This window comes from Pleurodeles waltl, chromosome 10 (genome assembly GCF_031143425.1).
Source record: "Pleurodeles waltl isolate 20211129_DDA chromosome 10, aPleWal1.hap1.20221129, whole genome shotgun sequence".
Lineage (NCBI taxonomy): Eukaryota > Metazoa > Chordata > Amphibia > Caudata > Salamandridae > Pleurodeles > Pleurodeles waltl.
Genome location: NC_090449.1, coordinates 1,011,599,314 through 1,011,617,401, shown reverse-complemented (window position 1 = coordinate 1,011,617,401; position 18,088 = coordinate 1,011,599,314). Strand labels below are relative to the sequence as shown.

Sequence of the window (18,088 nt, the reverse complement as noted above, 5' to 3'; positions counted from 1 at the left end):
TGGGGGGACCTGCTGTTGCAACAACAGGGTAGGATTCTGCATCCAAACCTTCACAATCTCCACATTCATGCATGGAAATTGAGAGGCAACACCTGATCTCCTTTGTCCTTCTTCTGCAGAAGGTTGTCATCTTGACAGCCAGGTGGTCCTCTACAAAGACTGTATATGCCTGTCGTTGAGATAGATTTATGGTTTTCTTGCCATTCATGCAGCGTTCCTCATCCCAATCACCTTGGCACAGCGAGTGAGCAAGCTTCAGATTTTGTTAGCCCCTCGATACCACCTTGTCCCCCGATACCACCTTGTACTCAGACAAGCTGTTTCTGTGGACTTTAGCATCCTTTTTACCAAAAGCTGTGACACGGTTCCACATCAGTAAAATTTTATTACACAGTGGCAAAAAAGCAGCATACAGAAAGTCTGCGAGCCCATTTCACTAGGACCAAACCTGCTACCACTGTGTTGGAGTGGTGAGCTTCTGTCCGGACATCTAATAGGCAGCTCTGGGCATTGCTCCATATGCTCACAAAGCACTACTTCATGGACAACCAGGTTCGCCAAGAAGGACGTTTCTCCCACTTTGTCCTACAGGACAGGCCTTCTGTGTTGAGCCAAGTCCTATACCCATCTCCTAATAGGTACTGGTATCTATTCAGAAGGTGGGAAATCTGCAGTTAGAAGTCTCTCTCAGAACGTAAAGGTACTTGTCTTTGGTAATGCTCTTTCTGGTAGAGACTCTATCTAACCTTAGGTTACACTTGATCCATCCCATCTTCTCTGTTCTCTGAATTGGGCTTTACCAATAATAAGATTCCCAAGTCTAGAAATCTGCACACTGCTCAAAACCAATTTGTTGTTGGTGCTCTGTATCTGGGGGTGTGGACAACCTTGAAAGCAAAGGACATCAGCACGCAGGAGTGGTGCCTATATAGGCCACACACTTCATTTCAGAAGTGGACTGGTATCAGTGCTGAGGCACACTGCACCATGTACCCTCACACAGAGGTACTGCTAAAACGTTTCCTGATCTAGTCTGATGCCTGGGAATATTCAAAAGATTAGATATTTGCAATCTAGATAGTGTCTCTATCAGAAAGAGGATATCTGAAGGTAAGTAACCTGTTCGTTGGGATTTTGCCATGTCCTAAAAGTTGGAAAAACGTTATCAACCCATAGGGGCCGTCTCTTCTGACCCAACAGTAATGGAATGAAAACAGTGCTTTCACTGGTTTTGCAATACTTTGTAAGCCATTAAGGTGGAAATGCTACATCCTTTATTATGAGTGCATGTGCACTTTTAACTTGTGTGTTTTTACGAGCACTGGAATTCTACAGATTGCTGTAGTTAATGCCTTATGAGCTGCTTGGAAAATGATTGTTTGCAGCCACCAAATTGTAACTTTGCTTGATAAGTAACTATTTTGACTCCTAACTTGATGACGTGACTAAACTACATCCCTAGTAGGTTGTAGCAGACTTTGACAATAAAATATTTTAATATGACTTCCTGGCAATATGGTTCTTGATGAGAAATGTACTGCCTCTTGGTGACTTACATTTTGTGTAAGGTGTGGTTTTATGGCTGATAAACTTGTCTGAATTTGAGTTCTTGATTGTATGTAAGTGTTCTGGAATCTGTGCTGTGTATAGCCCCTCAATACATGTGAGGGTGATGCCTACCTGGACTTCACTTCAGCACTCTCCTCATCCTGCAGAAAATGAGGAGGGATTGTCATCTGTCTACTCTTTCAATTCTACTAAGGATACAGCTTGTTGTCCTTGCTCTATCACAAATATCTGTTTGCAGTGACTTAGTTATTTTCAGGACCCTATACCTTCCTCAAAAGAGTTGATATGACAAGACTCCTAACAAAAAGCTGCCCCTTACTTCTGCTAACCGTATCCCAACAGGTTCGATTGAAAAAATAAGTAGAGGATGTATTGTAGGGCTTGGTTCTCTGGCTCAGAACTCCCATCCTCCCCATGATTGAGAAAAATCCCACCATCTAGTCCTAGTGAAACTTCTGAAAGGTCATCTCCTTTCGAAGACCCTCCTCCAGATATGACACTTCATAAGTGCAGGTATTTCATAAGCCCAGTAAGCTGCCAGTTGGGTTGAATTAGCTGCACCAGGAATCATTTTGCTCACCATGTCCCTCTATGTAAACCCTAGACATTCACATGCACAATCTTTCAATGGACAAAGACCAGTTCTTGAAAATGGGATTCTTAGCGATTATGGCACTCTGCCACAATCCCCGTACAAATCACATTTTTATCCTTTACCTTGTGTATCTAATTATTTTATCTCTTCTTTATGTTTTATACAGAAAAATGTGAAGGATTTAATGGATTCCAATGGTGTTCGAATCCTTGTTGATCTATTGACATTGGCGCATCTCCATGTAAATAGAGCGACCGTTCCCCTGCAGGTAAATACTTCACTGTTTTACATGTTTGGCAATTGTTCTTCAACAAGCAGCAGTGGTTTTAAAACATATATTCTACTGGAATTATGTCACACCCTTGACTCATGTTTCTATGATTCACTGAAATTTCAATAGTTTCTTGAGTTGTGTGCTGTATATGATATTTGGTAGGGCATCTTGTGATGGTACTGAATCTTTGTCTTTTTTATCTTGTGAACTGTGTTGGTTAAGACTCAGATTTTGCTCACTTGTCAGTCGGCCATGTGTTTGCTGACCCTTGTTTTCCTCTATAGGATAACATTTAGAAGTCTGAAAATTGCACCGTCGACTTTTGGAACTAAAAAAGTATTTCAGCTGAAAAACATATTAACCTTAAAACTAAGGTCTTTGGTTCAAAATATATATAAAAGCCAGTGTTGTTTTTCTAACAACCGGTCCCAGGATGCTTGTTTCCAGGCCTAGCAGTTCGGGCTGGACTGTTCCCATGTGGAACAGGGTCAAGACTGATTTGCATATGGCTGGGTCCAAACTGGAATGGCATGGGCAGCAAAAAAACGATGGATTTAGGCCCAGATCACTGTACTGGGGGTGATTGTTTGACAATGTTCAGCATTCCGTCCATCACTTGTTGTTTTTGTTTTTTCTAAATTGGTCTTCGATTTATTCTTTGAGTGTATGTCTCAGTTATTGCCTTGTGAGTACAGCAAATGCTTAACACAACTCCTTTATATGCCTAACTGCTCGCCCACACTATCACAAATAGAGCATTATCTTCTTTTGCCTCTGCAAGGCACCTGGGGATCCACTGGACTCTCTGCACGGTATACATCTTTTTTAGTCCACCATATAGAGTCAGCTTCCTACAGCGGCCGAGGTCGTTAACCTCGAGCTTCCTTCAGTGGCAGTCAAAAACTAACATCCTTACACCAGTGCTTCTACCTGGGGCTTCTTCCTCTGAACACCTTTTGCCCTTTAGTTGAAGACATTACTGGTGTTGTGCTGGGTAACTGGTCCAAACCCAGCATAGGTGCTAGTATAACAGGACAAATTGCCTGCCACCATAGGCATGCTTCTAATGTCCCAGCGTTCCTGACACAACACCGCATCCCTTATCCAAGTCTCTACATCCCACAGAACCCCCAGATAGGGAATCCAAGAGTCTGGACCAACTTAGGAAGAAAATGTTCTCTTTCTCCAGCCTGGCATTGCAGTCCATGAACACTGCTTGCCTTTTGGGCCATTACACCCATACTTTGTGGGACATGGTTGTGCAAGTGCTTCCACAGGTCCCGGAGGAGGCCCAGGCCATTCTCTCCCAGGCTGTTGCTGATAGGAGAGATGCAGCTAAGTTCACAATCGGATGTGGGCTGGGCACGACTGACTCACTGGACAGAGCGGTTGCATCAACGGTGGCCTTGATGCAATGGGCCTGGTTGATGACGTCTGACTTTTCAGGGGATGTTCAATCACCCTTATGGACATGCCCTTCGATGGCACTTGTTTCTTCTGAGACAAAGCAGATTTGACGCTTGTGTGCTTCAAGGAGTCTCGGGCTATGGCCACATCCTTGGGCCTTGCAGCTGCCCCTCACCCCCTTCAGTCTGCTTTTTGCCCCTTTCGTGGCCACAGAAGTGGCTTCCCATCACGTCAGTTCTCCTCCAGCCGCCATGCCGTGCATGCTGCCTAGCCACTGTGTGGCCAGGGATGTGGGATCCACCTTCCTCCTGGATCAGTAGCCAACGGTCTGGCCAGTCTCCGCAGCCTCCAAACCTTCCTACTCCCAGGAGACTGGATGGTGGTGTTGGAGTTGCAGTATGCTTATTTTCACATCCCCGTTCTGCCTGCCCACAGATGTTACTTGCAGTTCATGGTAGACCATGAACACTTTCAGTTTACCGTGCTTACTTAGGTCTTACCAGCACCTCTGAGGTATTCGCCAAGGTGATGGCAGTGATCATAGCTCATCTGTGCAGGTCAGGGGTTTCAGTCTTCCCCTACCTCAATGACTGGCCGTTGAAGGATGTCTTGCCCCATCCTGTTGTCTCCAACCTCCAGGTTCCAGGAAAGCAAAGGCTAGATAGGTAGGGGAGGTGCCCGCTGGACAGTCGGTAAGATTCCCCAGGACCAGGAGGCTGCGGTTGCGCGGGTCTCCTTGGGTGTCGGGTATCTTCATCGGATATGGTCGCGGTCAGGGGGGTCCTCCGGATTAAGGCTGGAGGCGTTGTTGTGTTGCCCAGAGTAGGCTTGAGTTCTGAATCGCCTGGAGACCTTCTCTGGACCGGTGGGCCACCATCGGGTGCAAAGTGGACAGGGCTCGCAGATCCAGGGCGGTTCTGGAGTCTTTTTGGAGGTTTTCTTCTGGACAGGGCCGCTGTCCTCAGAAAGTATTGGTCCACTGCTGGGCAAGCAGTCCTCTGGGGGTTTGTAGAGGTCGCTGGGCCTGCAGGATACGTCACCCTCTTGGAGCAGGAGTCTTTGAAGCTGCAGACAGGCCGGTAGGGCTGGGGCCAAGTCAGCTGTCGTTTGAAGTCTTCTTTGCTGGGGTCGGCTAGGCAGTCCTTCTTTCTTCTTGAGGTCACCGTGAATCTGGTGAGTAAAGTTCAGGCGTGCCCCTAAATACTAGATTTAGGGGTGTTACAGGGGTCTGAGGGCAGTATCCAATGGCTACTATCCCTGGGGGTGGCTACACCCTTCCTGTGCCCACTCTCTTTTGGGGAGAGGGGCACATTAAATTCCTAACCCTATTGGTCCCTGTCCTCCAAAACAAGATGGAGGATTCTGCAAGGAGGGGGGTCATTTCAGCTCTGGACACCTTAAAGGTGGTGTTTTGTAGCTATTTTAGCCATGTTCTGAGCACGTTGTTTTAGCTAATTAGGCATCCAGCTGTGCACTTTCACCCATCTATATTTTATTCAGCATTGCTTTATTTTTCTAGCAATAGCTTCATTTGAGGTGCTGTTTTATTTCTCTCTATCTTGTTGTTCTTTCACCTAGGAAAGTAACACGTTCCTAGTAGGACATATAGTTCCCTTTGTGCTTCCCATTGCTGCAGTTAGATAGGGTTGCCGACAAATGTGGTATGCAGTGTCCTCCTGCATTCACAGAAAACACACTCATACATTGGGACCATTTCTTAGAATGTCAGCTGGTTTATTATGACACCCCTTAGTCCCAGACTCGTTAGAGGGAGATTCCACCCAGATGACCATGACTGTATGCTGATTGCTACAAGCTTCGCTACAGCTATCTGCTTAGACAGCCGAGCCCTGATTTAGATGGGGACGGTGTCTCTTTAGACCTCAGGCCTCTTCTTCAGGTATGAGGGAGGATGTTCTTTCAGGGGAAAACCCAAAGGGCGGATTAGGCTTAGTATGCTGTGCTCATACCTAGACGTAGGCGAGGGGCTATAGATCCACTCCCCTATTTGGACAGCATGGTAGGACTGTTCTTGTATTTTACATTCATAGTCACATGCCTGCTCCTATTGTCTTTAGTTATCCTCGTTATTGCTATGCACCTGCTATTATCTAAGATGCAGATATTTTAATAAATGCTTATTTGAATATATTCTGCCTCTGTTGTCTTTGCCTGAGTGAGATCTGGGTAACTGAGAGAACGGGATGAGATCTGATGTACCACGATTCCCCGGGGAGTCTAACTTACCATGAGCTCGGTTGCCACAATCATCTCGGTCAGTGATGGGGTGCTGCTAGTTAGCCGGAAACCCCGGATTAGGCAGACAGGAGTCACCATGTGCAGAACTGTACTCGGTACCCACAACCTACGCGATCCTACCGCCCCAATCTAGTAGCCTCATTATCGTAATGAGAACATATGTGACAGTGGCCCCAGCTGAAGTGGTCAATCCTTCTTTTTCCTAATTTTCCTGCTGCCAAAAGTGGGGCTTGGTCCAGGGGATGGGCATCTCCACTAGTTAGAGTGTCCTGGGGCACTGTAACAGGATGCCTTTGAGGCTCACCGCCAAGTGTTACAATTCCTGCAGGGGTAGGTGTTAGCACACCCACCCAGTACATGCTTCGTTTCTGACAACCGAGAGCACAAGGACTCTTACCCTGTGGGGTCAGAAACGTGCCCGTTAGTGGCAGGCTGACACAGACTGGTCAGCCTTACAATAAAGGATTGGCTAAAATACAAGTGGCATCTCTAAGATGCCTCTGGGAGCATTTTGTAGTACATCCAACACTGGCATCAGTGTGGGTTTATTGTGCTGAGAAGTGTGATACAAACTTCCCCGTCTTCAGTGAAGCTATCATGGAGCTGTGGAGTTCGTAATGACAGACTCCAAGCCCATGTACTTAATATCTGCACTGTAATTAGTGTCTAAGAATGGACTTAGACACTGTAGGGGCATATTGCTCCTGCAGCTATGCCCTCACCTTTGGTATAGTGCACCCTGCCTTAGGGCTGTAAGGCCTGCTAGGGGGGTGACTTACCTATGCCACAGGCAGTGGGTTGTGGGCATGGCACCCCGGAAGGGGTGCTAGGTCAACTTTACCTTTTTCTCCCCACCAGCACACACATGCTTGGTGAGGTGTCCCTTAGAGTGGTACAATACATTCTGCATAGGGACCCTCCTTGGTCACAGGGCCCTTGGTACCACTCGTACCTTTATAAGGGACTTAGCTGTGTGCCAGGAGTGTGCCAGTTGTGGAAACAATGGTACAGCTTAGGGAAGGAACACTTGTGCTGGTGCCTGGTTAGCAGGATCCCAGCACACACTCAGTCAAGTTAGCATCATTACCAGTCAAAAAGTGGGGAGGGGGTAATCATGCCAAAAGGGGCACTTTCATACAGTGTTCACTGTGTACTGCAAAAAGCAGGATATGCTGGGGTCATGGACCCTTTATCAGGAGGCTCTGCGTCTCAGATGTGGCTGAAACACCAAGGCATTTCTCTGGTGGTTCAACACCTGTCAGTCTTTCTGAACGCCAGGGCGGACAAATTCAGACGACAATGCCTTGTCAATCACGAATGGCGTCTCCATCCAGAGGTGGGTCATGGTCTCTTTTTAGCAGTGGGGTGAGCCTTGGCTAGATCCGCTCACCTCTGCAGAGAACGTGCAATGTCAGCAGTTTTGCACATTAGAGTTTCCAAGGCGCACTCGCTTGGTGACGCAGTTCATCTTGAGTGGAGCTTAGGCCTCCTGTCGGCCATTCCACCCATACCACTTCTGCCCAGAATTCTCAAGAAGATCAGGAACAACAAGACCCAATTGATCCTTGTCCTGCGCATGAAGAGTCTGGTATCACGGTGTGTTGAGCATGACCATCGATCCTCTGATCAGACTGCCCCTTCGGGAGATTCTTCTATTGCAGCAGTAGGGGAGGGTCCTCCACCCAAACCTGTCCAGTCTCCACCTTCTTGCATGAAGATTGAGCTGCAGCAGTTGACAGCTTTCTACCTTCTGCCTAAATTTGTAGCGTTATCTTGTCAGCCAGGCATCCCTCCACCAAAACTGTATACACCTGTCATTGGCATAGATCTGTGCCATAATGTGTAGACAAGGCTGTCGACCCTCTCTTTTCCCCTCTGTCTGAGGCCCTTTTGTTTATACTTTCTGTGGCCCAGCAGGGCTCTGCTTTACGCACTCTCAAAGGTTATGGTTCTGCTATCTCTGCCATTTTGAGATTACCCATAAACCCTCTTTAAGTCTCCTATTGTTAATAGTTTTCTTTCCCACATGTTTCCTCCCTCCCCATTTATCATTCCCCAGTCAGAGTTGAATTTGGTTCTGTCTTTCCTCCTGTGTGCTCCTTTTGAGCTGCTGCACAATTGTCCTCTCAACTTCTTGAACCTGAAAAGTCCTTTTCTTGTGGCCATTACCTCTGCCCGTAGGGTGAGTGAGCTGCAGCATTATCTAAGCCTCTGTGCCCCACCATTGTAGGAAGCTGGCCTGGTGTGTGGCGAGCACCTGTGGTGTTATCACCCTATACCAGGTCCAAGTATCACCTATTATTGAATTGTAATCTGTGTCCAGGAAGCCAGGGCTCTCTAGAGGTAGGTGTGGATGAGCAGCCAAGACTTATCTAGGAGACATGCAAAGCTTATGCAATATCACTATTGTCACACAGCACGTAAACACAAGAAAGAACTACAAATTAGTACTAAAATAAAGATACTTTATTATGGCAACAGAAATACTAAAATACTATATATGTATATATGCAGTCAGTTAATACCAAATAAAGCAATAGGCATTGGTAAAGGCAATAGCAAAAAGTGGGGTTCCTAGGGGAGGGCCAAACAATATACTAAAAGAAGTGGAATTTGAAAGGCAGTCCCCTGCCCAAGGATGTGGGATCGGTAGAAGGGAGCTAGAGGAACTAGGAACCCAAAGAGGTGAGTACCAGAGTGACCCCCAGTGACCAGGAAAGCAGAGGTAAATACCTGGTTGTCCCCAAAACCAACAGGATGACTTTAGAAAATTAATGTGCAAGACCCATAACAAGACTGGAAGAAACCAAAGGTGGATCCTGACAGAAGAGGACCTGCAAAGGAAGTGGACCAAGTCCAGTTCGAGTTGGAGTGTCCGGTTGTGGCAGGAGCCACTACCCACCTTTCTGTGGATGCAGGACGAGGTTGACGGTGGAAGAAGAAAGTCAGCAGTGCAGCACAGGAGCAGAAGCGGAGTGCCAGAGGTGATGCAAGTGATGTCCCACATCGGCGGTCGTGATGCAGTCAGTCAGTGGTGCTGGAAAATCACCAACAAGGTTTGACAAATGCAAGAGTTGGAGTAGAAGGTTTTGCAAGGCTGAAGAGGACCAGCAAGGCCCAGGGGACCCGACCCAAGGAGACGAGTTAGAGGTGATCCTCAGCAGCTGGGAGAGTCACAAGAAGAGCCACTGGCAGCAGGCACAGGAGTTGCAGTGAGGCCCAATCAGCGCACCTGAAGAAGTGTCCCACGTCGGTGGAGCAGCAGGCAGGAGAATGTGCGTTGCAAGAGATGGTGGGGGCCAGGGCTACACAGAGCCTGAAGATCCCTTGGAAGAGAAACAAAGAAGCCTTGGTAGCTGCAAGAGTCGCAGTGCACAAGGGTATTGTCCTGCAAGGAGAGGCAAGGGCTTACCGTCTCCCAAGTTGGACAGCTGGTAGGGAGGACCAAGGGGACTGCTTAAGACCAACACCTGTGATGCAGAATCCACGCAGGTCCAGGGGAGAGCAGATCCTCGCAGCCGGTCGTCGTTGCAGGTAGGTCCTGCAGATGCAGGAGAGTGACTGTTTTACCTCAAGGGAGATTCTTTCTTGCTTCTTTTGCAGACTGAAACTCGCCGTCCTCAGAGGATGCATAGCCGGGGAAATGTTGCAGCTAATGGAAGGAGCCAGAGAAACATTGTTGCAAAGCGGAGTCATCGCTGTAGTTTTAAATTACAGGGGTAGTCCTGCTGAAATCTTGCAGATCGAATCTGAGGACTAACCCTAGAGGGAGACCCTAAATAGCTCTAAAAGGGGGTTTGGTCACTTTGCAAGGTGACCACCTATCAGGAGGTGCTGTAATGTCACTCAGATGCCCCCACAGGCCTCTGCACATCTTGGATTCAAGGTGGCAGAACCAAGTGGCCACCTGCAGGAGCTCTGGGCTCCACCCATGGGGTGGTGATGGACAGGGGAATGGTCAGGGTCACTCCCATTTCCTTTGTTCAAGTTCGCACCAGAGCAGGGACTGGTTTATGGAAGGATGGCACCAAATGTGCCCTTCCAAGCATACCAGTTGTTTAGGGAGGTTACCCCTCCTGAGCCATGTAACACCTATTTCCAAGTAAGAGGGTGTTACCTCCCTCTTCCACAGGAAATCCTTTGTCCTGTCTTCCTCTGTCCGAGCTTGTCAAGCAGCAGGAGGGCAGAAACCTGTCTGAGGGGTGGCAGCTGTGCGGGCTGCCCGGAAAACCCCAAAAGACTGATAGGAGCAATGCTGGAGGTCCCCGAGGGAGCCCCCAGAGTGCATGGAATCATACAACCAATACTGTTAACAGTATTGTGGTATGATTCCGACATGTTTGATACCAAACATGCTCAGGTTCGGAGTTACCATTCTGTAGCTGGACCACAGGTAGTCCTCTGTCCAGTACATGGGTAAAAGGGCTTCTCGCACTTATGAAGTCCAGTAAAATAAAGATGAAATTCGTAGGGCCACCTCTGCTCATGCAGGGGTGCCCTCACACACAGGTATTTGCACCCTGCCCCCTAGGCTAGGAGGGCCTGCCATAGGAGTGACTTACAGTGACCTGGTGCAGTGACCCGTAGTGAAAGGGTGCAAGCACCTTTTCACGCAGGCTGCAATGGCAAGCCTGCAGGCAAATCTTGCATGGGCCCCCAAGGGTGCATCATACATGCTGTAGCCCATGAGGAACCCCTGGTGCCCCAATGCCCTAGGTATTCAAGTACCATATAGTAGAGACTTATATGGGGGTACCAGTATGCCAATTGTAGGGTATGCAAAGTCCTAAGCAACCAAATTTAGAGGGAGAGAGCACAATCACTGGGGTCCTGGTTAGCTGGATCCCAGTGAAAAAAGTCAAAACACTCTGAAAGCTGGCAAAAAGTGGGGGTAACCATGTCAAAACAGTACTTTCCTATAACCATCTATCCTGACAAAGTGGTGTTTTGCACTAGGGCGTCATTCCTTCCTAAGGTCATTATGCCCTTTCATGTAGGCCAATCCATCACCTTGCCTACCTTTCACGCACCCCTACGCCTTTCTATGGAAGAGGAGAAACTCCACTGCCTGGCCCTAAAAAGAGCTTTGGCATTCTACCTTGATCATACCGAAGAGTTACGAGTGGATGATGAACTCTTTGTTGGTTATGTGGGTGCGAAGAAAGGCCGAGCAGTGCAGAAAAGGATCATCCGCAGATAGGTTGTTCTATGCTGTATTAAAATGAGCTACTCATTGGCTAAAAAGCAACCGCCGGAGAGTTTGCATGCTCACTCGATCAGAGCCTCAGCTGCAACCACTGCACTAGGACGTGGAGTTCCATTCCTGGACATCTGCCAGGCAGCATCGTGGGCACCCCTGGACACGTATACCAAGCACTGTTGCCTGGATGGTCATGTCAGAAGGTACAGGACCTTTGACCATTCGGTCCTGCAGGACTTCTAGTATGATCTTGGTTCTCAGACCCACCGCTGGGGAGGATATTGCTTGGGTATCTATTGTAAGGTAAGGGATCTGCAACTAAAAGTCTCTGTCAGATGAACAAGTTACTTATCTTTGGTAACACCTTATCTGGTAGAGACATATTCTAGTTCCAGATTCTTTACCGATCCACCCATTCTCCCCGCTCTGCAAACTGATTTCTAGGGACGGGGACTTCCCTTTCAGGGCTCTAGTTTTGACGCACCAGTGGTCAGTGTTTTTCATGGCCCTGCTTTTACAGCGTGAAAAGTCGTGAAAGGAAACTGACATCAGCGCACCTATATAGGACCCGTGATGTCATATCAAGCACACATGATGCCGACAGCTGATGCAGAACCAACCAACGCCACCCAACGGTGCACAGGGGTACGTCTCAAAAAAAATCTCCAGATCCAGACTGGTGTCTAGGAGAAATTCTAAGGTAAGCACTCTGCAACTAGAATGTGTCCCTACCCTACCAGATAAGGCATTACCAAAGGTAAGTAACTTGTTTGTCAGTGGGCCTGCTCAGGCGAACAGTGCTGTGACTCATCCCTCACCATGTGGCAATGAGGAAAGATGTTAGATTTTAAGGTGCTGTCATTGTTCTCCTATCAGGTTGAATAATAACACTTAGGACGCTTAACTTTGGAACTCAGTGTCCCAGGAGAACCTGCCTCACAGTGAGGAGGGGCCAAGGGGGAGGTGGGACCATGCCACAACGCTATAAAGTGCCATCATTATACCCACTGTGCTGAATGCCTGATTTTGGGACTCAGGGTTCCAGGAGATCTTGCTTGACAGTGAGGAGGGGCCAAGGAGGAGGAAAGTCCCACGCCACACACCACTTTAAAGCGCTGGTGTACCCGCTGTGCAGGACGCCTTACTTTGGGAGTCAGTGTTCCAGGAGAACTTGCCGGACAGTGAGGAGGGCCACGGAGAAGGAGGGCCCAGGCCATTCTGAGGCCAAAGGCAGGCCCATCAAAGCCAGGAAAAGGCAAGGCAGGGCTTACCCCCCTTGACCCTGGTTTTAGAGCCTGTCCTTCCTGAAGGTATTGCGACTTAGTATGTATTTGCTTACAGTAAAATCTTAGGGCCTTATTTAGATCTCAGCAGAAGGTATACTCCATGACTAACGTGACGGCTATTCCGTCCACTGTATTATGATTTCTATAGGATAGAATGGGATTGTACAGGCCAATGGGATATCGTCACACTTGTGACAGAGTATTCCTTTCCGCCGAGTTCTAAATCATGCCCTTAGTTGTCCAAAATGAGGGAAAGAAAAGCACCAACCAGACCCCCCCACAAGTGTTACCCTCCAAACGAAACAACAAAAGCATGCAGCATAAAATTGTATGGTTAAGGACATAAACAAATTAATACAGGAGGTGGAATGTGTACTAAAAACAATTGACCCCACAAAGAAATGACCAATGTAGGTGGAAAGATGGCTGAACTTTTCACTAAAAAGGCTATGATATCTAGTCAAGTAGACTTAGCTGTTAATTACCATCCTAGAGGTAAAACTACTTCTCCAGCTAAGCCAGAGTGTCAGCTCCCTAATGATTTTGGGATATAACGTAGAGTTTTCAAATCAATATGAGGTTCTGAAGTGTGACATGATGCCCCCGACCAAACACTAAGTATTCATGAGTAGAAACAAATGTCAAAGTTGATGCTGTTACCTGCGATACTGGGATTACAACATTATCTGAGGTAGTTGACATATATTGTCTTTAAGAGGGGAGATCAGTGATTTAAAGATCTCAGTCACTACATTAGCACATTTATCAAGTAACTCATACAGGGAACCATCCCAAATCGTGACCCGGGTGCTACCAATGGCTTTAGAAGTAGTACCTTAACTAATCCTTGCACCTGTAACCAGAATATTCCACCTAAGCATGGCAAAGGAGCTATGGAATCTTCTAGAAATCCTAATCATGATTGTATAGGAGAGATTAATTGAAATTTACATGCAAGGAAGCCATCTTGTGATATCAGCAGTCCTGAGGGCCTCCGTCTGTGTCATAAAGCTCTCTCTTACAACCATTGGCCTACATTTGATGCTATTTCCAGCCACCAGCTATGATTTTTCTGTGCCCCACTTGCCCAACAAGAGAAGTCGGTGTACTTTACAAAGGTACCCAGGCTGTCCAGGGGCACTACTGACAGTAGAATTTATTTATAAAACAAAGTCGTCTATTAGATATGTAATGTTAGACATTGGGCCTTATTACGACCTTGACGGGTGGGGTTTGCTCCATCACAAATGTGATGATATCCCGTCTGCCATATTACGAGCTCCATTGAATATAATGGGATTCTAATATGGCGGACGGGATATCTGTCACAATTGTGATGGAGGAAACCTCTCCCTCCAGGTCGTAATAGGGCCCACTGTCTTTGTAAAATGACATGTGGCCAATGAGGGAAAATGGGATTGCATAGAAATTACATTTATTGATAATAGTTTTGTTGAGAGCCTAATTATATTCGACCAGCATACATCTCAGAGAGGTCAGAGATTCAATTCAGGCTTGTACTACCTAGTGCTTTACAAAAGATAATAATGCAGAAACGTAGTCCTACTAAGATACAGCCATGGCTCTTAAACATGTACAGTAAGGGATACTCTTTCAGTATATAAAGTAGGGAGGATAGAGACTATACATGTGCTGGCCAGGTTGTCTCACACGTCGACGCTATATCTAGCACACAATTTACAGAAAGAGCGGTTGCTTTCCTTAATTCAGTTACTGAGAATATAGGGGGTCATTATGAACCCAGCGGTGAGTGGAAATGTGGCAGTAGTACTGCCAACAGGCTGGCGGTACATACCACCACATTATGACGGTATCAGCCACCGGGCCGGAAATGTCAATCTCCAGTCGGGCAGCTGCCATAGTACAGCCGGCGGCATTATGAGCCTGCCTACCACCATGGTTTTCGTGGCAGTAGTGCTGCCACGAAAAGCATGCCGGTAGGCCCTTCCTGTGACAAGGAATTCCTTCCCTGTCAACGGTAGGCAGCTTCACCCCCCCCACCCCCCCACCCAACACTTACCAGACGCCCCCCCACACCCTCTCCATCCAAACTCCCCCACCCACTCTGATCCTCACACTCGGCCCCCCACCCCCCCAACCCGTATACATCCACAGAAACCCAGTCACACACACTGGCATACACACATACTTCCAGACATGCTCGCACACATTCCTACACACAGTCACGCACTCACTTCACCATTCTTACACACGTTCACTCACACGCGTACAACCACGCAAACACAACACAGACGCATTCACACAATCATGCACACAACCAGACACACACACGCATTCACTCACTCACTCACACTCACACACACACACACACACACACACACACACACACACACACACACACACACACACACACACACACGCTGAACTGACGTGGCGGTGATGGTGGTAGCAGTGCCAGCTTACCACCGTCCGCCAGCATGATCACTGCCGGATTTCCGCCCTTCTTGTGGGCTGACCGATGGTAGCCGCTGTGATGGTATGTTACCGGCCGTCACTACAGCGGCAGGCAGTGTTTACCGCCATTGTTATAATGTGGGCCATAATGTCTAAAGTAATTGAGATGAGCAGTAACCTAGAAAGAAGATAATATATATGATTAGTGAACTGGAACATCGCAGGTAATAAATCAAAGCTAGCTGATAATTATTGGGGGCAGTTTATTGATGTTTTTCATCTGTGCATTTTGTAAGAGTTAGACAACCTACCAAATACATAGGTTAAGCTTCATCACATATAGAGGCCTAAAAATCTGTGGCGGGTAGGCCATCGGATTGCTAATTATTTTGGTAAAGCCGTCCTTAGATTGTCCTATGAAGCTAGTTGTTACCACCTGCCAAGACTTACTGGTTTTAAAACTGCCACCATAACAGGGGAATCCTTCTCTTCTAGTGAATATCTTTAATAGAAGCACCTCTTATAGCAAAGAATCCTTGACTATAAACTTTTATGGCAGTATTCTTAGAGTGTACTGCGAAAGTCATGTTGTTCTGAATGGGGATTTTAACACCTGCTTCGTTTCCTATGACCTTATGACAGACTTAACAAGAGAGTATGAGGCCTGGGGAACACCTTCCCTGCTTAACCCTGTGAGAAAGATGAATAGTGTAGCCACCACTCAGATAGTAGAGCTGGCAGTGAGCTTTGGTCTAAGAGCCTGTAACGGTGCACTTGTATTGATAAATAAGCACTTCCTCTCCCACATGCTTCCATAGGTGAACTTGAACAGTAACACATATCTGCTGTTGAGTAGGAATATGAAGTAAGTAGGCACAGAGAGCCAATAGAGGGGCAAGCTGCCTGGGAGAAGAAGGAAACACAAAAGCTCTGTGTGCTCTGGTTATTGGGTAGGTCTTGGGAATCCATGTTCAGTTAGCTTAAGATGTGAAATCCTGGATGGTATGAGATTTACTGTCTTTGAGGACCCCAGTTACATGTCCACCTATTTTGTTGCAGAGCAATGTGATTGAAGCATCACCGGATATGAAGCGAGAAAGTGAAAAAGAGTGGTATTTTGGCAATGTGGACAAAGAAAGGAGTGGGCCTTACAGCTTTGTTGAGGTACTGTGGCTGTTATCTTTGATATGCAGTTTTCCAAATTGTATGTTTACTTAGTCAAAATTCCAGTTTTCTGTTTTATAATTTTGAGACAGCAATATTAGAAAAGAGGAAACAACAACGAAATCCAACCTGTTCTTTATTTATTTTTTACATAATAATGCTCTCCATATTTTTATACTACATTTACCAGTGCTTCTTATAAGCCAAGTAGTGTTACAACAAAATCCTTTCTAGAAAACATATTTATATAAACCACTCACGATACCCAGTTTACCTACCTTCGTGGGGATGGAAGGCTGACTCAGCAATCTCGAGATTCCAACTTGTGACCTGCCGATCGCCTGTTTGTTCCACACCAAATGTTCAACTCATTGAGCTATTCCTCCAGCTATAATTAATACTCAGGATTAAATATTTGAGCAACATCCTTATTTATGTGTATGGAAATGTGTTGATCTTTGCGTCTCATTGGTGATCACTGATGTTCGCATAAGCTCAAACTCTATCTGTTTATATACATCTGTGTGTCTCTCCCTCTCTCTTTCACAATGAAGGAATTCCACTCATCGCACAGCTGCACCAGTCAGTCAACAAAGAGACACCCGCTGTTCATATATTCTTCCAGTGATTGAATTTTTTGTTCTCCGTTAATGTGCTGTCCCCGAACAAAACAGAATGCCAAATACACCCCACCCCCCCCCTCTATCTCTCTCTCTCTCTCATTTCAATTAACTATAACTCATGCCCTAAGGTAGCTATAACTCATGGTTACTCATCAATAATTTTATTGTAAACCTTACAGTAATAACATCAATGATGTCATGAATGATGTAAAATGTGAGGTAATTAGCTGTGACCTTAGGGCATGAGTTATAGTTATTTGAAATAACTCTAGCAGCTGAATTTCTATGGATTTGTGCGTGCATATTCAGAACCTAAATATAACATCCCTATAAACTTTGTTTTATTCTGTGAATTTCTAAGGATTTTTAAATGCTAATTCCAATACAATATCATCCTAGTAACCTTTGTTTTTTTTCAGTGAATTTTTATGTTTTTTATTTAAAAAAACGTTAAGTAAGATGCTCATAAAATGTGTGGTGGAGTTGGAAGCAGGGCCTGGCCTGGCATTCTGCTCCTCTCACCCAAGCTTGCTGCTCCCACTCCCCCTTGCCATCCATTGTCCAGGTCCATGCCCCTGCTCCCTCATTACAGCTCTGTGTGGCCGTTGTTCAGCCTTTGCCCTTCCAACCTGCCTCAACAGTAGCATGCTGCACCATCCACCTCCTCCCTACCCTCGGTTTTCAGAGTCCATGCACCAGAGCCCTCCCTCCTGTGCTGCATGGTCTGATGTTCTGCCACTGCCCCCTCCCTCCAGCCTTTCATGGTCCAATATCCTGCAACCGTCCCTCCTGACTGTCTGGAATGGTCAGCTTGCTGCCCTTGCCTCTTTCCTCTCTTCTCTCTGGTGTCCATGTGCATAGCCCTGTCCCCTTCCTGTTGCTTCCTATAGTCCTTTGTGCTGCACTACTGTCCTGCTTGCCCCATGTGGTGTATTGTGTTGCTGCAACCCCTGACAACTGCCCTGTAAGGTCAGCATAGTGCCCCTGCCCATCTCCTTCCCTCAGTTATCCAAATCCATGTATGTACCTCATTCCTCCTGTCCGCCGTGATCTAATGTACCATACTTGCCAAAATGTTAAACTTGGTAAGAGGGAGATTTTGAGGAAAATAAAACTTGAATTGATTTCCCCATTGACTTACATTGAAAAAGAAGATACAGATAAAATAAAGCCCTCATGGGCTTAAAAACATTGTAAGTCTACTGCCTGAATCTGTTGGCATGTATCATTGTACTGCCACTGCCTCTTCCTTCTGCTCTCAATAGTCTGTTATAT

The 18,088-nt window shown here is 46.7% G+C and overlaps 1 protein-coding gene across 2 annotated transcripts in view; it reads left to right on the top strand.

Moving 5' to 3' along the window:
- Positions 1 to 18,088, top strand: part of DNAJC13 (DnaJ heat shock protein family (Hsp40) member C13) — an 876,382-nt gene that overhangs the window by 405,645 nt on the left and 452,649 nt on the right. For both annotated transcript variants that reach the window (XM_069211911.1, XM_069211910.1), the window contains 2 exons: positions 2,331 to 2,432; positions 16,086 to 16,190. In XM_069211911.1, the coding sequence (XP_069068012.1) occupies positions 2,331 to 2,432; positions 16,086 to 16,190 (207 nt within the window). The remainder of the gene's footprint in view (positions 1 to 2,330; positions 2,433 to 16,085; positions 16,191 to 18,088) is intronic.